General features: G+C 25.4%; 5 protein-coding genes across 6 annotated transcripts; 3 read left to right on the plus strand and 2 right to left on the minus strand.

The window, feature by feature from the left end:
* The first annotated feature begins 41 nt into the window (after positions 1-41).
* LOC107067998 (uncharacterized) lies at positions 42-14,887 on the plus strand. The gene is given in 13 exon segments (XM_015323982.2): positions 42-255; positions 8,492-8,618; positions 8,715-8,854; positions 8,955-9,081; positions 9,255-9,392; positions 9,499-9,675; positions 9,900-10,001; positions 10,003-11,250; positions 11,342-11,493; positions 12,101-12,495; positions 13,065-13,328; positions 13,425-14,141; positions 14,144-14,887. Coding segments are annotated over 12 exon segments (4,098 nt in total). The 5' UTR covers positions 42-255; positions 8,492-8,504; the 3' UTR covers positions 14,668-14,887.
* LOC107067997 (pickpocket protein 28) lies at positions 267-5,873 on the minus strand. The gene is made up of 13 exons (XM_089175583.1): positions 4,398-5,873; positions 3,713-3,849; positions 3,458-3,583; positions 3,101-3,304; positions 2,891-3,011; positions 2,502-2,650; positions 2,206-2,407; positions 1,848-2,118; positions 1,663-1,774; positions 1,474-1,599; positions 1,299-1,390; positions 1,052-1,213; positions 267-965 (listed from the first exon to the last, which is right to left on the minus strand). Exons 1-13 carry the CDS (start codon positions 4,767-4,769, stop codon positions 895-897), a joined length of 2,145 nt encoding a protein of 714 aa, XP_089031709.1. The 5' UTR covers positions 4,770-5,873; the 3' UTR covers positions 267-894.
* Positions 14,888-15,083: 196 nt separating the features above from the next.
* On the minus strand, positions 15,084-21,620 carry LOC107067996 (uncharacterized). Of its 2 annotated transcripts, none has more exons than XM_015323977.2 (4): positions 21,459-21,620; positions 19,162-19,199; positions 18,615-18,863; positions 15,084-15,564 (listed from the first exon to the last, which is right to left on the minus strand). In XM_015323977.2, exons 1-4 carry the CDS (start codon positions 21,460-21,462, stop codon positions 15,460-15,462), a joined length of 396 nt encoding a protein of 131 aa, XP_015179463.1. In that variant the 5' UTR covers positions 21,463-21,620; the 3' UTR covers positions 15,084-15,459. The 2 variants fall into 2 exon arrangements, with proteins under 2 accessions (XP_015179463.1, XP_015179464.1); XM_015323978.2 differs by lacking the exon at positions 15,084-15,564 and adding an exon at positions 17,113-17,464 and having other exon boundaries at positions 21,459-21,616.
* A 1,203-nt stretch (positions 21,621-22,823) lies between these two features.
* LOC107067995 (anaphase-promoting complex subunit 13) lies at positions 22,824-23,235 on the plus strand. The gene has a single exon (XM_015323976.2). It carries the CDS (start codon positions 22,907-22,909, stop codon positions 23,141-23,143), a length of 237 nt encoding a protein of 78 aa, XP_015179462.1. The 5' UTR covers positions 22,824-22,906; the 3' UTR covers positions 23,144-23,235.
* LOC107067994 (AN1-type zinc finger protein 1) lies at positions 23,235-24,124 on the plus strand. The gene is made up of 2 exons (XM_015323975.2): positions 23,235-23,660; positions 23,734-24,124. The coding sequence occupies exons 1-2, from the start codon at positions 23,235-23,237 to the stop codon at positions 24,106-24,108; spliced, it is 801 nt and encodes a 266-aa protein (XP_015179461.1). The 3' UTR covers positions 24,109-24,124.
* Positions 24,125-24,135: the final 11 nt, after the last annotated feature.

Below are 24,135 nucleotides of genomic sequence, written 5' to 3' on the forward strand. Positions count from 1 at the left end.
CCAATGGCTGCATCGCAACTGAAAGATTTAGATATTTCGATTTCGATAGGAACGAACATAAGAATTAACATGGCGTCAAGAAGATTATATTACTCAACAAAGGTGTATCAGTATATGGCAAACGTAAATTTTTTCTATAATTAAAAATAATTGTAATCGATCGATTGTTTTACCATGCAGTAACTTTGAAATATGTCAAGAAGATGTCACCGGACAGTGGTTAAGATCCTTTTATTGAAAAAATCGTAATAAAAGGTAAGTTAAAATATAAAAAGAAACAAAAATCAAATTTCTAATAATTACAAAAGAAACAAGTTACCTACTTTTTGTATAAATTACAACAAATATTAGATTAAATAATAATTCTATTCATGTGAAAGGTTTGAGGTTAAAGAAATTGGAAAATATCTGAATAATTTTTTTTGCTAATAAGGTCTTCATTTTGGCTATATATATTTTTATGTATATATATATGTAAATATATGTGTGTTTATATATATATACAGAATATCCCATTTACATGTAAACCTTCAATTTTGTATGTTTTTGAAGTTCTATTAAAAATGATTTTAAAAGAAAGTTATTTTCAACATTGTACAAATTGAAATATATTTTGATATTTCATATAATATTACTATGCAAAGTACAGATCATCACTTTTTTCTAATAATATTATTCATGGTTAGTTATATCAAATGATTAAAATATTAATGACATTTAGTAAAATATGGTTTTACCAATTTTATTTTTGTATTGTAATAACATTAAATTATAATTGTAAATCAGTATTTTAACATATTCACACATCAATTTCCATTAAGAATTCAGTGTCGCATATTAACGAAAGTAATCAAGATGAAAAATAAATTCTGTATTATGATTGGAATTTTCTTCTTACTGTGGTAGTGAACATATTAAAGCGAAATTCAAATAAAATTGAAGGTACGCATAATAAATGGGACAATCTGTATAAAAATATATTAGCATAACAATGATATAATATTTATTATTAACATATATAAAATTCATTGTGCGAATGGATATATTGTACCTTGGTCATGATCCATAGGGTGTACTTTAACTACCGTATGTGATGGAGTACTTTTATTTTCTTTTAAACGACACCACAATCGTAAAGTTAGGAAATATAATATTTCCATAAAGGAAAGAAAACTAAATCCCATAAATAGACCAAGTAGACCACCTGTACTTGCTACAATAATACAGCATTTAAGAGTTGCATCTTGTGTCAAAGTAACATTGTTTATATTTTAGTTTATTTTTAAATAATTACTTACAAAGGAATTCTGTAAATCCAAAAAGTTCATTTTTCATAGATTTGGTAAATTGAGATTCCACAAAAAAGATATGAACCACTGCCATATTTTCACTGTATTGATAATGCAATTGATAAATATTTTGTTGATATAACTTAACATATAAAACTAAATAAGAATTAACAAAAATACTTGCGTAAAATATTTTTTACTCTTCTTAGTATATTTTTCTTGAACATTAAAATTGGACATCAATTTGCTATCGGATATTTCAAAGTTATAACTCAATTCAAAACATCCTGGCCAACAATTACAGCTCGGTCTACAAATCAAATAACAATGATTTATAATTGTATAAAAAATAATTCATTCAAAATATATTTACACTTCGGTCACATTAAACTGATTATCATCGTAGAGTTTAGATTCCATTGCTCTTCGTGCATTAGTAGCGCACACATCATCTTTCTTTCCACAAATTGTAGTATTTGACGATTCTATAAAGAATACAAAACAAAAATTAAAGATTAGACTATTAATAATCATTGATCTACGATTAATTGATTTTACTTGGCATGTAATATTGGACGCAGTTACACATCTCTTGTGTAAAGTTAGCTTCACATTCTAAGATACAATTTCTTTGCGTATAAGTTCTGTAATAACGTAGATTTCTCTCAGATGTGAAAAAACATTTTCGTTTTTTCCTAGGTATAGTTAATATATTTTTACTCGCTGTTGATATTCTAGGAGATACTATAACTCTGACTTCTTTGCCAGGAGCTACGGCAAACCCAAAATCAGCAATTTTTGGTGTTTCTACAGGACTGTGTAGTAACATCTATGAATAAGTTTTTACGATCAAAATTGTCATTATTTTCATTGATTATTACTTACTATATTTCTTTATTATAAATAATATAATTACTTTAAAGCCTGCACTAGCTGTAGAAGAGCAATAATATTCTTTAATGTTAGCATCGAGAACTAAAGTTAAACCATAATAAAGACCAGCACCGGAAGATCTCAATGGTATAGTATCCGATGGAACTTCTTCATTATATCCAATTTCAGGATTCCAATCGATACCAGCGAAGGAAAAAGTAATATTTAAATCGGGCCAATCACGTCTAATGAATAAAATATCAAATTATTAACAATTATATTTCATATCTTCCCATATCAACTAGTTTTTCATTTCTGAATAGGAAACGTGCTACTTACGGATCATGAAATAAATGATTACGGTTTACAGAATTAAAGTTACAACAAATACCCTCATCGGTCATAGTAGGATTAAAAATCTTGTCGCATTCTGTTGCATTGCCACGCCATTGACAATAATATAACATGTCGCTACATGATTGAGATACCTTATGAAAAGTAATTTATATTTTATTATTATATATATAATATTAACATAATTTTATATATATTATATACTATTATATTATAATATAAATATAATATAATAATATATTAATAGTATATATAATAATACAATATCAATTACTTTTATATAATATTATACATATTAAATTATAAATTATTAATAATATATATATATAATACTATATACATATTAAAATTATCAATGAAAAAAATGAAATTACATTGATCATAAAATGTCGCATGACATTCCATTCTAATCCTTTGTTTCCTAAATTAGAAGTGACAGAGGAATTATCTGAATTACACAAATCCTCTAGCAATAATTTCTCTTGTATATTTTCCCTAAAAAAAAAAAAAAAAAATAGGAGGATTACTTATTTTCTTAATTAAATCAAATCAATATAAAATCAACAAGATATTCAATATTTTACCCATTTTCTATACGAATTGCTTCACTCTTTTTTACATTATTCATATTGCAAATAGTAACCGCAGGAAATGGAAAATCGTCGAGGGAAACAGTCTCAGGACTTATTGAAATTATTATGGGTGATGTGACCCACTTTGCATACAAAGACCAGATATAATATGTTGCTGTTAATACAGCAGCAGTGAAAGAAATAATCCAAAATATTCTGCGAGAAAAAGATTTATTGTAATTAGTAACTTTTAAAAAAGTATCATTAGGTTTTTATCTATGAGAAATAAGCTACTAATTAAATTTATTTGATTTTAGATTCATTGTGGATTTGTATATTTCTTCATAAATTAGTCTAATTGATATTTACCTTTCTACAATTGATAATTTGGAATCACCAACATAACGTAAGCCATGAAGAGTACTGTTTAAGCAATACTGTTTTACAATGGTATTGATCTCTGTACTCTTTAAACACGTTTTTACATTGTTCACACTCAAAGTATATAAAATAAAACATATTAGACAATTATTAATCTATATTAGAAAAATATCAATCAATCCTTCTAAAAAGAAGGAAAAAGAAATTAAAAAAAAAAAAAATGATAACAAAATGTTCATTTACCTTTCACGTTTCTCTTCATTTTGGTCGTAATTTTTCGAACTTATCGTTTCTCTCGTAGCTAAATTATTCCGATTATATCTTGATCTTAATGTCGATTCCCTCGATCGATACATACCCTTAAAAACAAAGGTATTTATCTCTGAATAATTATCATTTTTCATGGAACCTCTTTTCATTCTATTCTACAAGGGGTTGCTTGACAATTAATGATTGATGTTGCTTTTAATAAATTAGGATTAAGTATACAATTTATTGAATTAAGTATCTTGAATTAAATATGAACTATTGTGAAAGTATTTGATAAGCTTATGATTGCTACTTAAAATGAAGGGTGGGTTTATTTGAATTTTTAATTTAGTATATTTTAAAGAGGCGTACACATTAACCCATTAGCTGCTACGATATTATCCCCATTTGGGAATTTGGGAATTTTACATACACCATTCGCGGTTTTATGTGGACTCTATGGAAAAATGGCATAATAATAGCTATTTTGTATGTAGAGGAAATAATAAGTAATAGTCTCTTATTGGTTTTTTTTCGTGCAACCAACCACAATCACCATTTAAGATTTTTTTAAAAATATAAATATTTCTCTAACGAAAAATAATTTGGCAACTAATGGGTTAAACACATTATCAAAAAAAAAAAAAAAAAAAAAAGAAAAAAAAACCATTTGCAATACCTTTAAATGGGTGTCACGTAAAGCGTATCCTTCGAGACGTTGAGGTGATTTGTAAGGATTTTGTAGATGAACCGTGTTAATAGTGTACGGAAGACATGGACTATGATCTCTTAGATAATTGTTCTTATCGTTATGATTATAATTTCCAATTGGTAATGTACGCGAATTATTATCACGTTCCCTCAATTGTTTAACAATTTTTAACGATTCCACAGTGTCCTCATATTTCTTTGTCATCGATGATTTATCGAGGATCTTAAGATTATCAAGATACCTCGATTTTTCTACCCTCCGCGTTGACATATGATCCCGTTTTTGTTTACAACGTGAATCTTGAATCTTTTTTTTCCCCGAAGATGTTACTTTTTCCATTTGATAGGCATTATTCTATCTTGTATCTAATATTTCAACGAGATACATAATGAAATAACAACAAAATTACAAAGTAGAGAGACACTGAATGATCCAAGTTGTGCAAAACATTTTATTAATATTTTCAAAGTGGTATATAAAATTAATTGAACGTTTCAAAAAATCTCATGTATGATTTGATGTTATCAATTTATTTCATTATAAGTATTTGTAATTGATTCACTTCAAAGTAATAAAATCAAAATCTCTTAAATGACAAATTAATTGGTTAATCTTGTCTAAACTTTGTTCATAACTTGGATCACTTTGATATACTTAAATCCAAATATTAATGGACACTACCTTGTTATGTATCCTTCCAGATTCGAATATCAGTATTGAAGTATTTCTCGTATAAGAACGATTAGTTTTTATAGAAAAATTCCTATCTTTTTCTTTCCTTCTACACGTAATGATGACATTCAATTATATGTAGGATGATCACGCGATAAAGTGTGTAAACTTGACGATTCTATGAACCAAAAAAAAAAAAAAAAAGAAGAGGGTCTTTCAAAAAAGATACAATAATTATGTGTAGAAGTGTCCTAGAAAAACCACCCCCGATGAAGGTTGCCGACTGACTAAAGGTATGACAATGACGAGGACACCTTATCAGGTTTCATAGAAAGATGCTTACGTACTTACCCTTGGCTCGATTTTACCCTCCTTGTTGACTAGAAAAGGTTCCAACATATACGTTCATATATGTATATGTATATATATATATGATACACATTGATAAATGAAAATTATTATTTTCATAATTTTTCCATGGGCGTTCCATGTTTCACTCGACGACTAGTAAGTAATCACCAATGATGAGAATTTAAGATTACAATTTTAATGCGACGAGATTACGATTATTCGTTATAACTGTGTTTAACAAAAGGTTTTCTTTTTCTTTTTTTAATTATATCTTATCTTGTACAAATTACAAGTATCTTGATACCATCAAACCCTTTACCACCATTACAAGTATTCTTTTGATCAGTATTTTATAAAATACATTTTTTGGTAGATGCAGAGTCTATCTTATTTGTTGCATTCAAAAACTAGATGGTTTTATGTTCAGTGTACTAGTATCAAATACTGAATATATATATTTTTTTTGTTATTACTAATTAAATATATTAATTATGTATTAATAGTATATATTACAATATGAGTATTAATATTTTAATACTTATATTAGTAAGTAATATTACTATAGTTATATTATAATATTTGATACTATATATATATATATATTTATATTTATATTACATATATATATTACAATTTATATTACAATATAAGTATTAATATTTTAATACTTATATGTATATATATTATTATTATTAGTATATTTATAGTATATATATTATATTTATAATATATAAAAATATAATAGTATATAATAGTATTTATAATAGTATTTATTTATAGATATTATATATATATATATATTAGTATTTGATTAAATAAAAATAATAATTTATTAATATCTTAAATAAATGATTAGTCTTACATATAATATTTTAATAATATATGAGATTCATACTAATCCCAATAAATAATAGTAATTTTTAAAGCAAAGTACTTACAAAAAATGTAAATTATTATTATTAATATTATTAATATTATTATTATATTATAATTATTATTTAAAAAATTTTGTTCAAAAGACAAGGGGTCAATTGAAACATTCATTTTTCTTTACTGTTTAAATATAACTGAAAGAACTGAAAAATGATTCGTATCGGACATTAATAGCGCATGATTTATAAACGATAACGAAACGTTTCTTTTTCTGCCTTTTATTTTTTCTTTTTTTCTTTTTATTCCCTAACATTTTATTTTTACAGTCACTACATTGCATCGTTGATTAATCTATAAGATTCAAGTGCTAATATCGTCATGATACCTAAACCAATTTTTTTTTTTTTTTCACAATTCTTTGCGAACGCACGTGTCAGGTTTTTCTTTTTTTTCTCTCTCTCTCTCTCTCTCTGTCGTTTTGTCCTCTACTACATTTACTCATCTATTTTGTAATTTTCCACGTAAATAATATATATATATATATAAAACAACTTTATATTATAAAAGATTCTTAGAGAGTTATGAAATGCATACATTACATTTTATAACATAGTATTCATGATTTATGATGTAGCTTTGTTTTTCTGTTCGTTTCTAATGTACGTTGAAATATCGATCATTAATAATTAAACAAAAAGAGAATATATATATATATTCAATAAAATAATTTAATCCGAGTTAAAAGTAGAAATTTAGGAACTCGTATAAAAATTATAAAAGTTAGAAACAATATGGATCATATTTATTTTGCAAATCAAATTAACTATTTATAAATTAAAGACAATTTTAAATTATATATATATATATATGATAATTAAAATAATATAATTAATATTATATAATTATAAATATTAATATTTTCTTCTTTGTTCCAAATAGAATTTTAAATAATATATAATAATTAAAATAATATAATTAATATTACATAATTATAAATATTAATATTAATAATATAATTAATATTATAATATTATTATTATTATTATTATTATTATTATTATTATTATTATTATTTATTATTATTTATTATTATTATTATTATTTTGTAATAAAATTTAACTTGTAGAAATAAAATATATACTTAATAAAATGTTGTTCCTCTATATTTTAATAGGTTTATTTTTAAATGAAATTAATCCATATTTCATATATAATTTTTATAGAGAGTATTAAAATTAATAGTAAAATTAGATGAGAAACATTTTCTAATGAAATGAAGATCATTATCAAGGAGAATTTAAACAATAAGCTTTCTCAACCTGGTGGTAAGTTTCCATCAGGTAGGTAATCCATAGTACACTTTCCCTATCCATAATTTTTCTTAACAAGTGAAAATGACATTGCACAAGTTCGAGCAGCATAAAGGAACGTTTCGTGACAACGTTTAATGGATCTCTCCTCAACATAATTACACGACAAACATTCATGTTTTTCTTATCGATGTTTAACCGTACCTCACGCGAATATCTGCTGCTTTTGCTGTTGCTACTTGGCTAGTCATGTTTTTAACAAAACTGTTTTTACGTTCAACAAGATAACAATGAAAATTTCTGTCTTATATAATTGTGAAAATACTTAAGAAACGCATTCATCACCTCCCCTTTCTTTTTTAGCTGTTCCATTTTTTTTTTAATAATTTGTCTACTTTGTAACTAATTTTAAATAACAAATATGATGCAACAATTTGCTATTATACTTAATCACATGATTAAGTAGGAATATATATTTATGTTAATAAGATTGAAAACAATGTGAAGAAAATGATATTCAGTAGATAAAATGTTTGAATTTATTAACGATAAGAAAATAATTAGCAGTGCTCTTAATGCATTTCCATTGGTTTTTATGAACTTTGTATAAATAATAGATTATTCTATTCGTCTATTAAATATCAATAATATGACTACTCTGACTGTGCTTAATGACTATACAAGGAATGAATAACTTGGTAGAAAAGTACATTTTAAATATACACGTGATTTTATCTACCTTTTTAACGATGTTTATTTTTTACTTTTAACGCAGTCCAATTATTATACGAAGTTAGTTAAACTTCAAATTATTAACGACATAACGATGTTTTATTGATAATTGTATTATTTCAGTTCGATAAGAAAAATGTCTAGGAAGAATAGAAAACGAAAGGAAGGGGGAAACCCTTTGGAAATTACTTGGGAGGAAGGAAGTTATTTTCCTAACAAATTAAAAGAAGAAATGAAAACAATGTGGGAGGTATGTTGGAAAATTATTGTTAAGTAATAAAAAAAAAAAACACACATATTTATTATTCTTTTATTTGTTGTTAATTAATAAAATGAAATTTTGTAGATACCGCAGATTTATCAATTTCTTCATTTAACCAAAGATATTTTAAACTTACCGAATATAACAATTTATGAAATGGAAAGGATGCTCATCATACCAAAAGCTTCTAAACAATTAGCAAATATTATGACATGTTTATTAAAGTATACATTATTCATATTATATATATATATATAATTATTATATCTAATTCTGTATCTTTTATTAATTAATTAATTTATTTTTTTTTTTGTATCTTTTTAGCTATTCAAAAGGAAACAAGATAAATAAAATATTACCAATGCCCTATGAATTTTGGACGAATATTTTAAGGCATAAGTTTAACAATTGGTTTAAACATTATCAGATAAAACACATGAATGTCATCAAAGTTAGTGCTAATTTATTTGATATATTATTATATTTAATATATACATTTTCTTTTGTTTGTTTGTTTGTTTGTTTGTTTGTTTTTTTTTAAATCTTTCTGAAATATTAAATTAACTTATTTCATACTACATTGTTTCTCTGATAATCATTAGATGTATGATCAAAGTCTTATAGGTTCTAGAAATGATTGGCGTTGAACCAGAATTCTGGAATGTTTTTCCTGATCCATCTTTATTCGTTAATAAAGATTTTGAAGATTTGACTTTTAAACAACGAGTATGGCTTTTAAAAACTCTTTGCGATTGTCTCGTGGTAATGAAAATAAATAAATAAATAATAATCTTATTTATTTGATTAGAAAGAAAATAGATTTAGAAAACAGTAATAATTTAACATCTTTTTTTGTTTTTGTTTACAGCATTCGAAGAAAACAATTCAAGAAAAAATTTCTAATAATCCGTTGGAAGAACAAGAAGAAATAATTTTAGGAACCGATAGTCATGGGGCTACATATATTTATTTTCCACAATTCATCAATACCGAATTGAGAATATATAGGCATTGCATGAATAATAACATTCTTTCAACCGCTAAAGTATATTAATATTTTATTAGCAACCCTTTAACTGCAAACACACTTAAAAACAAAACTTGATAATAATGTTTTATTCGTTATAAAGAAAAATGTCGCGTTACTCGTTTGTTCACTGAATTATTTAGGAAGTGTATGCAGTCAAAGGGTTACATTACATATACTATGATTTTTCATATAAAATTGAATAAGTTGATTAATTGAAAATTATAATATATGCGTTTTAGCCTGTAATAGCAGAGACAACTGCAAAATCTGAAACAACAGATAAGATTAATAATTCGTCATCACCCGATGAAAAAGTAAAGAAAATTAGAAAGAGAAAAAAATCACAGATGGCAGAATGGATATTGTCAAAGAACGAGAAAAGATAAATCAGCTAAATCTATGGGAAAGAAGGTGGATAAAAAATTGTATATTTGCAATTGTAGTAATAGTGCCATAAATAGATCTATCAGTGAAGATTTAAATTTAAGTTTTACTAGCTCGACTAGTAATGATAATGATAATGATAATGATAATGATGATGATGAAGATAATGATAATGATAATGACAATGGTGATAATAATGATAATGATAATGACAATGGTGATAATAATAATGTAAGTATAAATAATGTTGACGAAAAAACAGTGAGAAGTTTATCTAAAATGTCTGATGAAAAAAGTACAATGTCAACCAATAATACAAGTGGATACGAAACAAATGCATCATCAAATAATGAAGCTATTAAAGAAAGTACTTTTAAAGGATTTTCTATTCCTGCCGGTGAGAAAGATGACATTGTAATAATTAATCAATTATTAAATAAATTAAAAACAGAAATAGATAATAATATTGTTAATTCTAATGTAAAGATAAACAATACGACTGATTTAATAAATGACGCTGAAAGTTCTAATTTAATACGGCATGAAAATAATGTAGAATCAATTTTAAACGATAGTAGTGATTCGAACAGATATAATTTAGATAATTCATCTAATAATTCGAAAACTGATGATGAAAAATTAAACGAGATAATAGTAACCGCAAATACAACATTAACGGATAAAACAATTGCAAATAATTGCGAAGACGTCACAGATTTAGATTCAACTTTTACTTCCAAGTCGGATGATGAGAAATTAAATGAAACCGAAACTTCGATAACTGATACAATAAATAATATTTCTAACGATGTACCTGATACTTCTTATAAATGCAACAATAGAAAAAGAAAAAGATCGAATAATAGAGAAATAAAGATTGCTAACAAAAAATTAATTGTCATCGACAATGAATCCGTTCTCGAAGCAGACGAAATGCAGAATTGCAATGATACGAGTTTTGAATTGAATACAGATTTCAAAATGGAATATACATTATTTGACAATGATTCTAATAACGAATCACAAATTACAGATATAGATTTAGAAGACAACAAAACAAAAGAAATAAAAAATAATCATGAGATGAAGAATAATAATGCTTCTTTTAGAGTAATGCTCAGTGAACTTGGTGTATCCAATTTTTTACTTGTAGCTGATAGCGTTGATACACTGAAAAAACTTATTTCAAGTTTTCCATCTAATACAGTAAGTGTTTACAAAATCATCTATCATGTATTAAAAATTGTTATTATAGTAGCTTTGAATGAATGAATGAATTAATTTGAAACTTTTTCAGACGGAATCATCGTCACCTTCGTGCGAAGAATTATTAGTAAATAAATTGAAGGACTTATTAAAATCTGTTGAAAAAGTTGAAGCAGTTTTAAAAGATACGACAAAGAAAGCTAAAGCAAAGTTATTAAAGGAATGGACGAATTTTAAAATTGGGTATGTTGTAAAGTAGAAATTGTTAATTATCATTTCATAAATGTTCGATCATTAAGTATGATGAAAAGTCCAATTTAGAATTGAGTGTAATCGGATATTTAATACTTAACACGTTAATCGTAAATTTCTCGTTTGAATAATCGCAATATTTGTGTTCAACTTTTGACCACATCTTTTTGATTTATAATATAAATTCTATTGTATGAGTTGCACTATTGGTGTTCAAGTAAACAGTCATGACATTTGTTGTCTTGATACGTCTGTTATTTTTTTATTTGAAATTGTACTTTGTGTGTTGTGTACTTTTTGAAATTGAATATCCCGCCAAATGATCATTGCTTGTTTGGACAGAAAACAAAGTAAAATTAGTTCACCCTTAACGCATTATTGACCTCTAATATACATTCATTTGTTTTCCGAAACATTCATCTCATAAAAATTTAGTAAATAGTTGTATTCGACTTAAATGTAAGCCTGAAACCTCTGATAATTGCTACAATGAATTTACATAATATACTTTTCGTATAATATCAAATCATCTCTCTCTTCCAATCTTATATTGAAATTTGTATGAAGTATATATGGTAAATAAGCTTGTTTGTTGTAGCAGTATGGAGGATCAGGATTCGTCTGGTGAAAATGGTGTCAGCTCTAATTGGTGGGTTCTTGGATCACAGGGCAATGAATTGTCAACTTCCAATGATGAATCAACGTTACAAACGTTATCGAATATTACCTTATCCTCAACTAATACCGGAAGTCGTGCTCAATCACCAGACAATCAAGGTGAAAAACACTGTACAACAGGAGAAGAGAAAAAGTGTGAAGAAGACAAAAATAGAAAATCAAATGAAGAAGAAAATAATAGAAAGTCAAATGAAGATCAAAGAGGAGAAGACAACGAAGAGGAAAACGTCAAACAAGAACGTCAAGCAGAACATAAGGAACATCAAGAACAACAAGAGCATCAAGAAAACGAAGAGTGCAGCGGAAAAAAAGAAGGTAAATGAAATAAGCTCATCATTATTTTCGATGTAAACAATTTTTTTTTATTTCTATTTTTGTTTTTTTTTTTTTTTTTTTTTTTTTTACTGTTGTTACTATTATACATGCTTACTTACTGGTAAGTATTTGTAAGTTTTTTCTATTAAGATCGTACAAATTTTAATCAATCCTAGCATATTCAAGTTTGTATAGTTATTGGGTTGGCAAGAAAGTCATTTCGGTTTTCTAGTGTGAAATATTACTTTCTTGCCAACCCAATAATATTATATAACCCTTAATGAACGAGCGTTATTAGATATACAGTTAAGTTGTCGCGAGTATGGCGACATTCGTCCGTTAAGAGTTAAAATACTTATATTATTTTATAATATAATAATATATATACTTATTACCGAAATTACTTTCTTGCTAACTCAATATTATAGATGCAGAGTATGCAATAACAATTATTGGTTCATTATGAATAATCATTTATTTCTCTTTGTATGAAGTAGAGTACGACATTACAAATTTCTTATTAATGATAATTTATTTCTTGTATATATATATATTAAATATATTTTCAGAAAAACAAACACGAAGAGTCCTCCGAACAAGAGGAGTGTCTTCATACACAGAACAATTGTACCCCTTTTATGAGATCGATGAGAGCGAGTTGGATGAATGGACCTACTTTAAGACCATCAATACGCCTCCCAGCACACAGATCAGTACATCCACTCCTAACACTTCTTCGAAAAACAGAAACAACAACGATTGGTCAGAGAAAGAGGATTCAGACCAAGATTGGATATTACCAAGCTCTCGCAAAAGGAAAAATAAACGTTCGTGTGAGTAATTAAACTTCAAAATGAACTATTGAAGCATTTATTATATGTTGGTAGTATTATCTGTTACTTTTTATTTGATTTTCTCTTATATTTCAGCCAATTATAAAAAACTGAAATCTTTGCAAATTAAAAATCTGAATAATAAAATAAAAGATATAGATGAACAAGGGACATCAAATAGTAATAACCAGGATAATAACCAAGATAATAATCAAGATAATAACCAAGATAATAATAAGGATAATCCTAATACAAAAGGAAAAGAAAAGAGATCAGGAAAGATTTTGAAAATACCATCTGGTATTTTAAAGAATTGGTCTAAAAAATCACAATTGAATTCGAAGAAAATAATATATCCTCAAATACAAGAAAATTCAGTACGGACTGTATCTTCTGTAGAAGCAGCTAATATTGGATATACAGATAGCATACATTCCGAGTTAAATATTAAAGACGAGACGCCAATTGTAGATTCATTATCAAATCAATGTAAAACTAATTATAATACTGTACCTGAAATAAGTTATCTCGTACAACCAAATCCAACATTGATCGGTGTCTCTCAACAAAATACTTACGTTCAAGCAAATTCAATTATTCCAAATATCGTACCTACCTTACAACAAAATTATTATATGCAAGAAACGCAACCAGATTATCTTCTTTACAATCAACAACCTAATTTTGTTCCAATACAACAAGTACCTTGTATAGTAACGTCACAACAAATAGTAAATCATCCATCGTATATTTTAAGCACGGCGAAAACGAACACGAATGCACAATCAATGAATAAAAAGACCAATGAAGTTATTATAATAAAAAAAAGAAGAAAGAATCACCTTTGCAAACCGATCAGTATAGTATTACAAGATCTAATGCCGCCATGACGCCGCAATCTTCTTCAAGCTCAACATCGCCGAAAAGAAAGATTAAGAAAAATGTAGATACGAATAAACCGAAAAAAAAGACGTCGCTGATAATATTAAGTAGTGATGATGAAATTGAAATTCTCGATGAGAAAATAGATAATGAAAATAATTCCAAAAACAAGACAAAATCGAAACCGGAAACTGAAACTGTTCAAAATGATATTGACAGTGCTTTAAAAAATATCATTCCTGATGAATTTATGCAACGGATAAATCAAGGTTGCATTTCGATAACGCCAATTAAACCACCAGTACAGACGCAAATCACCCCAACGCAATTGGTTGTTGTTGTCAATGAAACTGGAAATTATTATGCCTTAGCATTACCTAATGGAAGCAAACTTATCCTCACACCTGAACAAGTAGCACAAATTAGAGCTTCCAATGGTGGAAAGCTTGTTTTGTAAAAGAAAGACTATTATTATTATTATATTAATATAAATACTATTTAGTATATTAGCACATTTGTACTTTATACTAAAGATTTATATTTTGCATTTAATATTAATAATATCTGCAAAATTTATTCTTGTAGAGATTATAAATAAATTTTGTGTTTTGTTTCATTTTTAATTTTGTCTTACATTAAATTTTGTTATTAACGAATAAACAAAAGTAATAAATTTATTTTGTATTATATTTACTGTTTAAATTTACAAATACTTTTTTACGGGTTAGTTTAGATTAAAATATTAAGAGTAAATAAATTTATTTTAATAATAATTATGTTTATGTTAACGCAAGATTTATGTTTACATGTAGTGTCTTGCAATTAGTGTCAAAATAGTGTTATTAACATAATTTGCATTACAAAAGAAAACAATTATTGTAGTGGACGATTTTATACAACACTATAATGTATGAATCGTGTTAGAGTTAACTGTACAATGTTATACATTTAAAATATAATGTTTAAAAGTAAGAAACTCCATTGTATAGAATAATTCTTGTATTTTAAATATCTTTATAAATAATAATTAATAATAATTATTAAAATTTGTGTGTCATTTGAAATAAAAATGAATTATACACAATTGAAAGTAGGATTAATTACTTAAAAAAGATTTCTTACATTTAAATGTAGTTTTATACCATTCATGTATATATTAATTCTATATATATATATAATTGATGATATATTAATTATTTTCTTTTTAAATGTTACAAAGCTCAACGAATAAATAATAGAATAAGTTTAATTAAACTTTATTCTTTTTCACGAATTCATTTTTATCGACAGTAAGAAATTTTGATAGACGTGTTCCGTTATATGGCGTATTACTTCCTGGTGGATGGAGTCTCATCTAAAACAAACGAAATTATTTTATGCATTATAATTTAATATACTATTTATATTTTAATAATTTGTACACTATGACAAATCTATTTTTCCTTGTTAACAAAAATTGTATTTGATTTTATTTATGTAGTTATGTTGTATTTTTAAATATTTTTTTAAGCTCTCTTGTTTAATTATTTTTTTTTTTTTTTAAATACATAGACGCAAGTGATGCACACATATGATGCACCGATATTAAATTATAAATGCTGACATTTTTATATAAATTATCAATCAAAAATATTTAAAGATACTATAATCCAATAAATATCAGCAATTTTTTATTATACGAATAATTATAATTATTATTATTATTATTATCTATACTAAATGTTACGTACCGAAGGATGTAGAAATAGTTCCTGAATAAAATCCCGAAGTTTCTGTTTTGTTGTAATATTATAATTTCAATATGTATAGAGCATATTGCATTTATAATTAGAATAATAATAGATAAATATACAAAAAAAGAAAAAAGATAATAGAATAGAAATATTTACAAAAGTAGCATTATTTCGTTTATTTTTATACGGGAAACAAAAAATGAAAAAAATAAAAATAAAAAAGAAGATTGCAATAGCTAGTAGTAGTTCAATATTTAATTATCTTTTTTTCTTTTTCTCTTTCTTTTAAAGAAAATAATATTATTTAATAATTTTCATAAGTTTTATAAACATTATACGAATTTGTGTTAAAAAGAGACTATCATTATATTATACCTACACTCTACTACGGGAAAATTATGATAATTATTATAATTTATTGAAATTATGATCGATTAAATTAAGCGACATTAATGCTTACTAAAACCATACTTCCGATTTTATTGTTAATAATTAATTGTCAAGAAGCTCGGTGTTAGTTTTATTATTTAAATTCAATGTCAAAGATACAACAGTCCTTTTTTCCTATTCTTTTTGTTTGTTTTTTTTTTTTTAAATAATACAAATGAAAAATTAAATCGTACTATTAAAAAAGGAATTTGAGGTTTTGTAAGAAAAGAAAGAAATTTCATTCTTTTTTTTGTTTGTTTGTTTCTTTTGTTTTGTTTATAAATTACTGAAATATTATTATTATTATTATTTTTTTTTTGTAACTATGCACAAAACATATTTCTTATTTCAATCGTACGTTTCGTCATGTGTATTTAAACTTACAATTTAATATTCGATTAAATTTGTTACATTATTTTGTCATGTTCAACGAAGTAGTATTTAATTGGTATCAAAAGAAATAAAATAAAAAATAAAATAATCAAGCGAAGCGAGCCATTGATTAGGTGTGAAAGTATAACTTTAGTATTCGTTATGTGTATTCAGGCACCTATTTAATTATTATTATTAATATTATTATTAATATTTTACAGATTTGATATCAATGGCGGATCAAGTCAAGTGGGAATCCCAAGCGATACAAATTTCAGGATTCTCTAACTGAAGTTATGAAAAAGAAACTTCCATGAAGTTATTAACAAAAATTTCATAGTATAACGCATCAACTAAATTTATTTAAAAAAAAAAAAAAAAAGAAACATATTTTTCTAGAATCTTAATGAAAAGAAATTTGGAAACTTTGGAATTCCGAAGAGTTGCTCAATCCGCCATTGCATTTTTGTACCCTGCAACAGCGCAGCTCGAGCATTAGTAAGTAAGATATAATTTGGTTTTATGTAATGTGTGTGTACATGTATGTTTTTCTTTTTTTGTTTTTGTTTGTTTTTTTTTTTTTTAATATTCTTTTTTTAATAGTGTGTGAATAATGGATTTGCGCGTGGATTGGCCGTGCAGCATCGTCATTTTCATCTATTTCTCGATGTAGTCGTTGTCAATGGCTTTTCCGTCTCCCTCGGCATTTTTGATTCGCTTCTGTAAGAAAAAAGAAAACCAACACCAGCGGTTACACGTAGTGTTACGATGATCGCATGAATAATGAATGAGCATGTAGCAATGTGATATTATGATGTTCGGGGCATTGCAAACGATCGAAAATGGATATCATTGTTGAACGTAGATTGGCCTTATTGTTTTTTCGAAAGAGAGTTCTTTCTGAAAATGATAAAATATCATTCAATAGGGTGTAATAATCAATGCATATTAATCTATGATTTTGTTTGTGTATGCATATATCTGAACCTTTTATAATATTTTTATACAAATGCACCACTCCCAATATAATTTGGATTGCTCGAAAAGTTCGGCGGATTTTTAATTATTTTATATAATAATATTTTTATATATATAATATATTTTTTATATTTTTATTTTATATATTTTATTATTTTAATATTTTATATATTTATCTTATTTTTATAATAATATATAATATTTAATATTTAATATATAATATATAATATTTAATATTTAATATATAATATATAATATTTAATATTTTATATATTTTAATATTTTATATTTTTATTTTACATATTTTAATATTTTAATATTTTATATATTTATCTTATTTTTATAATAATATTTAATATTTAATATTTAATATATAATATATAATATTTAATATTTTATATATTTACCTTATTTTTATAATAATATTTAATATTTAATATATATAATATAATATTTTATATTTTTATTTTACATATTTTAATATTTTAATATATTTATTTTATTTTTATAATAATATTGAATATTTTATATTATTTTTTGTTCTAAATCTTGTTTTAAACTTGTCAAGCAACCCAATACTTGGTAGTACGTGTTATTTCGTTTTGAATATAATTATTTTAAAATCAAAATATCATGTAGTACAATACATACAAGTAATGCACTAAATAATATTATACTAATTCATATTATTATAATACTTTTACAAAACTTTCTTCCTGTTCGATCGACTTGCATGAATTTTGAACATGTTACTGTGCAACAACCAAGTGTGCGCCATGCTTTTGATTCTCGTAATCACTTTATCACAGCAATCTTTCAATATTTCCACGCTAAGAATACGCTTTCTATAGAATAATAATAATAGTAATCATTTATAGATATGATTACTCACCATAATTCTATATTTTTCCTTACAAGCGTACTCCGATTCATCTACGTCATTGTAACAATCACTTTTGTAATCCTCTGGAATAGGTTTGCCCTCAAATTGACAAAGCCTCCATAATGGTTTCGCTTTTACGATCATTTTTTCAAATCCTGTTGGCTTATGTTGGGGACAATAAAACACGTCCGGCGTGTTCTTGTCGAAAACTATACTTTTACGTATTATATCGCCGCCATTCACTGTTATTAACAATACCTATTAAAAAATAACAAATTTATATAATTAATTTCATTAAAATGTTCATAACAATGCATACAAATAATTCTTCAAATAATTTTATACAAAATATCTACATACAGTTGTATTATATTTTAACAATATATATATATATAATTTTGAATTTTTCTGTATCCTTAAATTCGTACGAATTTTACGTAGTATTCCAAGGAAAACATTGCACGTAACAAAATGTTACGAAACAAAAGTTGAGAAAATAATTTAAGAAAGTTGTACATATGTGTGATATATTTTATACATAAGACATTTCACTTACAGCGAGCAAGACGAATAAACTGCTAGCATAAGTGACTCCTGAAAATAGAAAAAAGAAAATAATCAAATAACTTGACTGACGTAAATGTGAAACGAAAGGAAACGTAACTCGTTAAGAAAAAAAAAAAAAAAAGAAAAGAAAAGAAAATTGTTGTAAGGATATCTACTTATTTTTATTTCTTGTATTCAACATTACGTAAACGAACTATCGAAATCAATAACAAAATGATAGAAAAATAAATTAGATCAAGTTTTGCTTGACTTTTTTTTCTATGTTTGTGTCATACGTAAACAACAAGTTTACCAGATCCAGTTTTATTTTTTAAATAATTATTTTTGTATCTCATATTATTACGAAGATTCAATTCTCTTATATTTCTAGCAAGGACGACGAGTGTGAAAAACTAGAATTATTATTATGCAATCTATCGAATATATTTTTTATATTTTATTACGAATTTTTATAATATTTATTTGACTATTTTATTGTATTTAATTGTGTTATAGTTATATGGTTGCAATATTTTTTAAAGTAACAGAGTAGTATATTATTCACGTATTATTAGAACAAAAATAGAATACAATTATAATTATAATTATAATTATATATATATGTTATATTTTATAATATAAGTTTATATATATATATATAATATAAGTTATATGTTATATATATTTTATATTTAAATAATATATATTATATATTTTATATATAATTATATATTTTACGTTTGTATATATATTTTGTTTATATATATATATATATATATATATTTATTTATTATTATTATTATTATTATTATTATTATATTATATTATATATTAATTATTATTATATAATATATATTTTATAATATAAAAATAATTATATATATATATATATATATTATATAATTATATAATTATATAATTATATATTATAATTATAATTATATAATAAGTTATAATTATTATAACAAAAATAGAATATAATAGAATTTCACGTAAAGAAAATAAATTATTATTCCACGCATACACATAAATGTATTATTAATAAATATAAAATAAATATAATAATAATGTAAAAGTTGAAAATATTTTTCAACGATGGTAGGATCCATTTGCAGACGAAACATAATAGGACATATGCACTGGCCTTAGACTCATTCTCCATTTGAGTTTAGGACGAGGCCTAATCAGAAAGATTGCGACCGAGGACTAACCGAGTTAATATGATAACTGCAATGTAATTGCACCTTCTGACCCTATAAATGTAGCTCTACGAACTCGCGAGAATTATCAACGATTACGACGATACAATAACTGTCTTCACTTGGTCTATAAAGAATTCGATGATCGACGACCATATTCTCTTTGAAAAATATTATCAAGCACAAATATTTGTACTCTAATAATTTTATATATATATATATATTATTAATAATTAAATAAATGTTTAATATTATTGATATAACAAAACAAGGGGTGGTGTTTTACATAAAAATCTTAATCAAAAATGTAGAATACAATTTGTTTGTATTATCCTTTGTTTTAGAGTAAAATATCTTGAAAAATTTATCGATAATATACGTCGAAATAATTTAAATTCTTTTATATTTATTTCAATTCTAATATTTTATATTTTAAATAGAAATATCGTGGGGAAAATAATGATTCAAATATCAAAGTATAAATTCTACTTAAAATAATGAAAAATAAGATACTCCAACTCATACTTCATATTTGTTTGATTCTAATATCAAATATTAAATCATCAATAAGATATTTTTAGTATTATGCAAAAGACATTTGTATAACGCCTTTGAGAAAGAGACTAAACGTCACTTAAAGAAACAATTTAAACACAAATCTCATTAATTCTTCTACGTGCGTAACGGTAAAAACGTTACTCAGTAACATCCTGTGTCTGAAGAGCACCATTAATAGATCTTAATCTCGTATACATATATATATATATATATATATACATGATCGCATGAAAAAAAAAAAGAAATAATATTTAAAAAATGACGAATGTCTTATAAAAGATGACGTTTATAAAGATGATCTTAAAAAAAGGTATGATCTATCATCTGGAACTTTCTTTTCTCGGTGATTGAGAAATCCCACGATTTTTTTTTCTTTTCGATCATCATCCCATTGTGTTAATCCTAAATCTTTCAATTTTTCATCGTAGTCATAAAAACAGGATACAAAATTGATTCTAAATTGGAACATGTATGTATATATATAATTATTAATAAATTTATGTATATATATTTGATTTGTATTGATGATAAAATAAATATTATTACTAACCCATGCTTGGATGGTGGAACACTCTTGTGTCAGGGAGATCACTAGCACACCACCTGTTGATCCACACAAGGCAACGTTCCTTCGTTAACTGAGAAAACGTTCGACGATACCAAGTTGTTCAAGCAAGCGTTGAGTACTGCTGAGTAACTGAGTAACTGAGAAGTACACACCTATCTTCAAGACCACAAATCTGTGACTTCAAAGATCGTAATACCGTTATTATCATTGAGATATAAGGATGTGTGCAAATATATACTAGGTGTCTCCAATTTTAAATCACTCAACTTGCAAGGGATCTAACTTACATTTAACAACAATTTTGTTTGAAATTTTGTCCGATAGCAGTTGAAAATTTATCTGATTTTTAAATAGATTATATGTTTATCATACAGTATAACATTCCACTGCGTAAATTATAAATAATTACTAAATAATGTGATATAAAATTTATAATTGTAGTAGATTGATCCTTCGTAATTTGGTCATTTAAATTTGGGACACCCTGTACGTATTATCACTCGATGCAAAGTTTGAATTATTAACCTGATTTCTTTGTCCTTGACAAGATTTACTTTTTTTTATCCTTCATTAATGATTCATAATTATATTGATGTTCATCTCTACAATAGAATAGAAGTAATTTGTACATTGTTTTTATTAATTAATTGAAGATTCGAAATTTTGATTTTTTTATTTATAGAACATTGAGATGAATGATACCGTTAACAAACTTGCTCACCTTCGATAACTTTCACTAACTATATACGTAAATCTGGGATGTGTCCTTATTGTACGAATTTTAGATAGAAAATTAAAAAAAAAAAAGCAATAGATGAGTGGGTTAATCTTGTCTTTGCCATATTTGGAAAGGGTGATTCAATTCTTCTCATTGCCATTCTTGGTCTTCCAAAGATCTGAAAACGATAAATACAACTTTTAAACAGATCATAGACAAATTAGGAACTATTACATATATAAATAATAAAAAAGTAATATATATATATAATTAAAATAATTCATTTTAATTGAATAAGATAATAAAAATCATGTGTCACATACTTTTCAAATTAAAAGTTAACAATTTAAATACGCGGGAAATTTAAAAGCGATATCAGCGCAACTATCGATAATAATCGAAATGTAACTGCGATTTAAATTTAAAGTGACTGACGATAATATGCCACTCTGGAAAATGTATGTTCTAAATTTGAAGTTATTTACTTATTTTCTACTTCTTATATTTTTATTGTCAAAATTTCCTTCAACAACAAAATGACAGCTTGTGAAAAAGAAATAGAGGGTGCTGTAGCAGCTACCCCCTGTTTACTTATCTTGAGAGCCGCAGCAGGGCGCTGCTATTCTCCATAGAGTATAAACATATCAATAGAGTTTTTTTTAAACAAATTTAATTATAAAGGTCACAATTTACATTGTTCAATAATAACGGAATGGACAGCCAAGTTTGTGGTGATGGTAGATTATTGGATTTAATCGATGAGGCATGGCGTAAAGAAAAATTACCTATAGATGATATTTTAGTACCAGTAGCAGAACTACCAGATCCCGAAAGTGATAATGGTGATTCGCACATGACATTGAAAGAATTAGAACAAAAGTGGAATAACTTGGCATTAGGTACACTGAGTGAAAATCATTTGCATTCTCCAACACCTTCTCATAATTAAAATATTATTTTTAAATAAAAACAAACACTATTACTTAACGATATAACAAAACATATTGTTGGATGCAAATAAAAGTAAAACAAATATAAACATGGAATTTCCTAATACCGGAGAAAATTGTGCATTGGATAATTGTAAACAATTAGATTTTCTACCATTTAAATGCGACCATTGTCAATTGACATTCTGTAAGAATCACTTTAATGCAGAATCACATAAATGTTCTAAACCTCAGTCAGATGTAACTTTGCCTAAAGAAAAATCTTCTAATTATGTTTGTTCTAAAGAAGATTGTAAAGAAACTTCAGTCGTTGAGATGTTATGTTATAAATGTAAGATACACTTCTGCTTGAAACATAGATATCATGGTTGTATGGAAGTTAGTGACGACGAGACGTTAAAGAAACTGAAAAAATGGCAAATACCCAAGAGAAAATTTGCTCAAGCAAAGGCTATCGTAGATCAAGAAGTTACAGATTCTTTAAGAAAATCTAAAAATACTGCTATGGCTAACAAAGTATGTTCAAATAGTAATCCTATTCCTTTTCAAAATGATATTATTGAAAATAACTTGTTGTCATTGTTATCAGGTACAATTGATGCGTGTTAAAAGCACTGCTATAGGTCCTAAAAATGTGCCTATCAGTGAACGTTGTTACTTTCTCGTATATTATCCGAAAACTGTTTCAAATAAAGATGCTACTGTCAGCAAAGGTATTTTTACTAACAAAAATTGGACCATTGGTAAGATCATAGATTCCCTAGTGGAAGTACTTAAAATTCCTAGCAACACTTCGACTACAAATAAATTACGTTTGTTCAACTACAATACGGGTGCATTGATAAGCGATCAAATGGATGTTCATTTAACAGATCTATTCGAAAATTCTATGCTCATAGATGGTCAACGTATTATTTTAGAATATTCTGATGATACGTCTGTAGATGTTAATCTTTATAAATAAATGTATTTAAAATCTATCATATTTTTG

Source organism: Polistes dominula, unplaced genomic scaffold (assembly GCF_049000335.1).
Source record: "Polistes dominula isolate Pdom_NZ unplaced genomic scaffold, Pdom_raw_medaka contig_17, whole genome shotgun sequence".
NCBI lineage: Eukaryota > Metazoa > Arthropoda > Insecta > Hymenoptera > Vespidae > Polistes > Polistes dominula.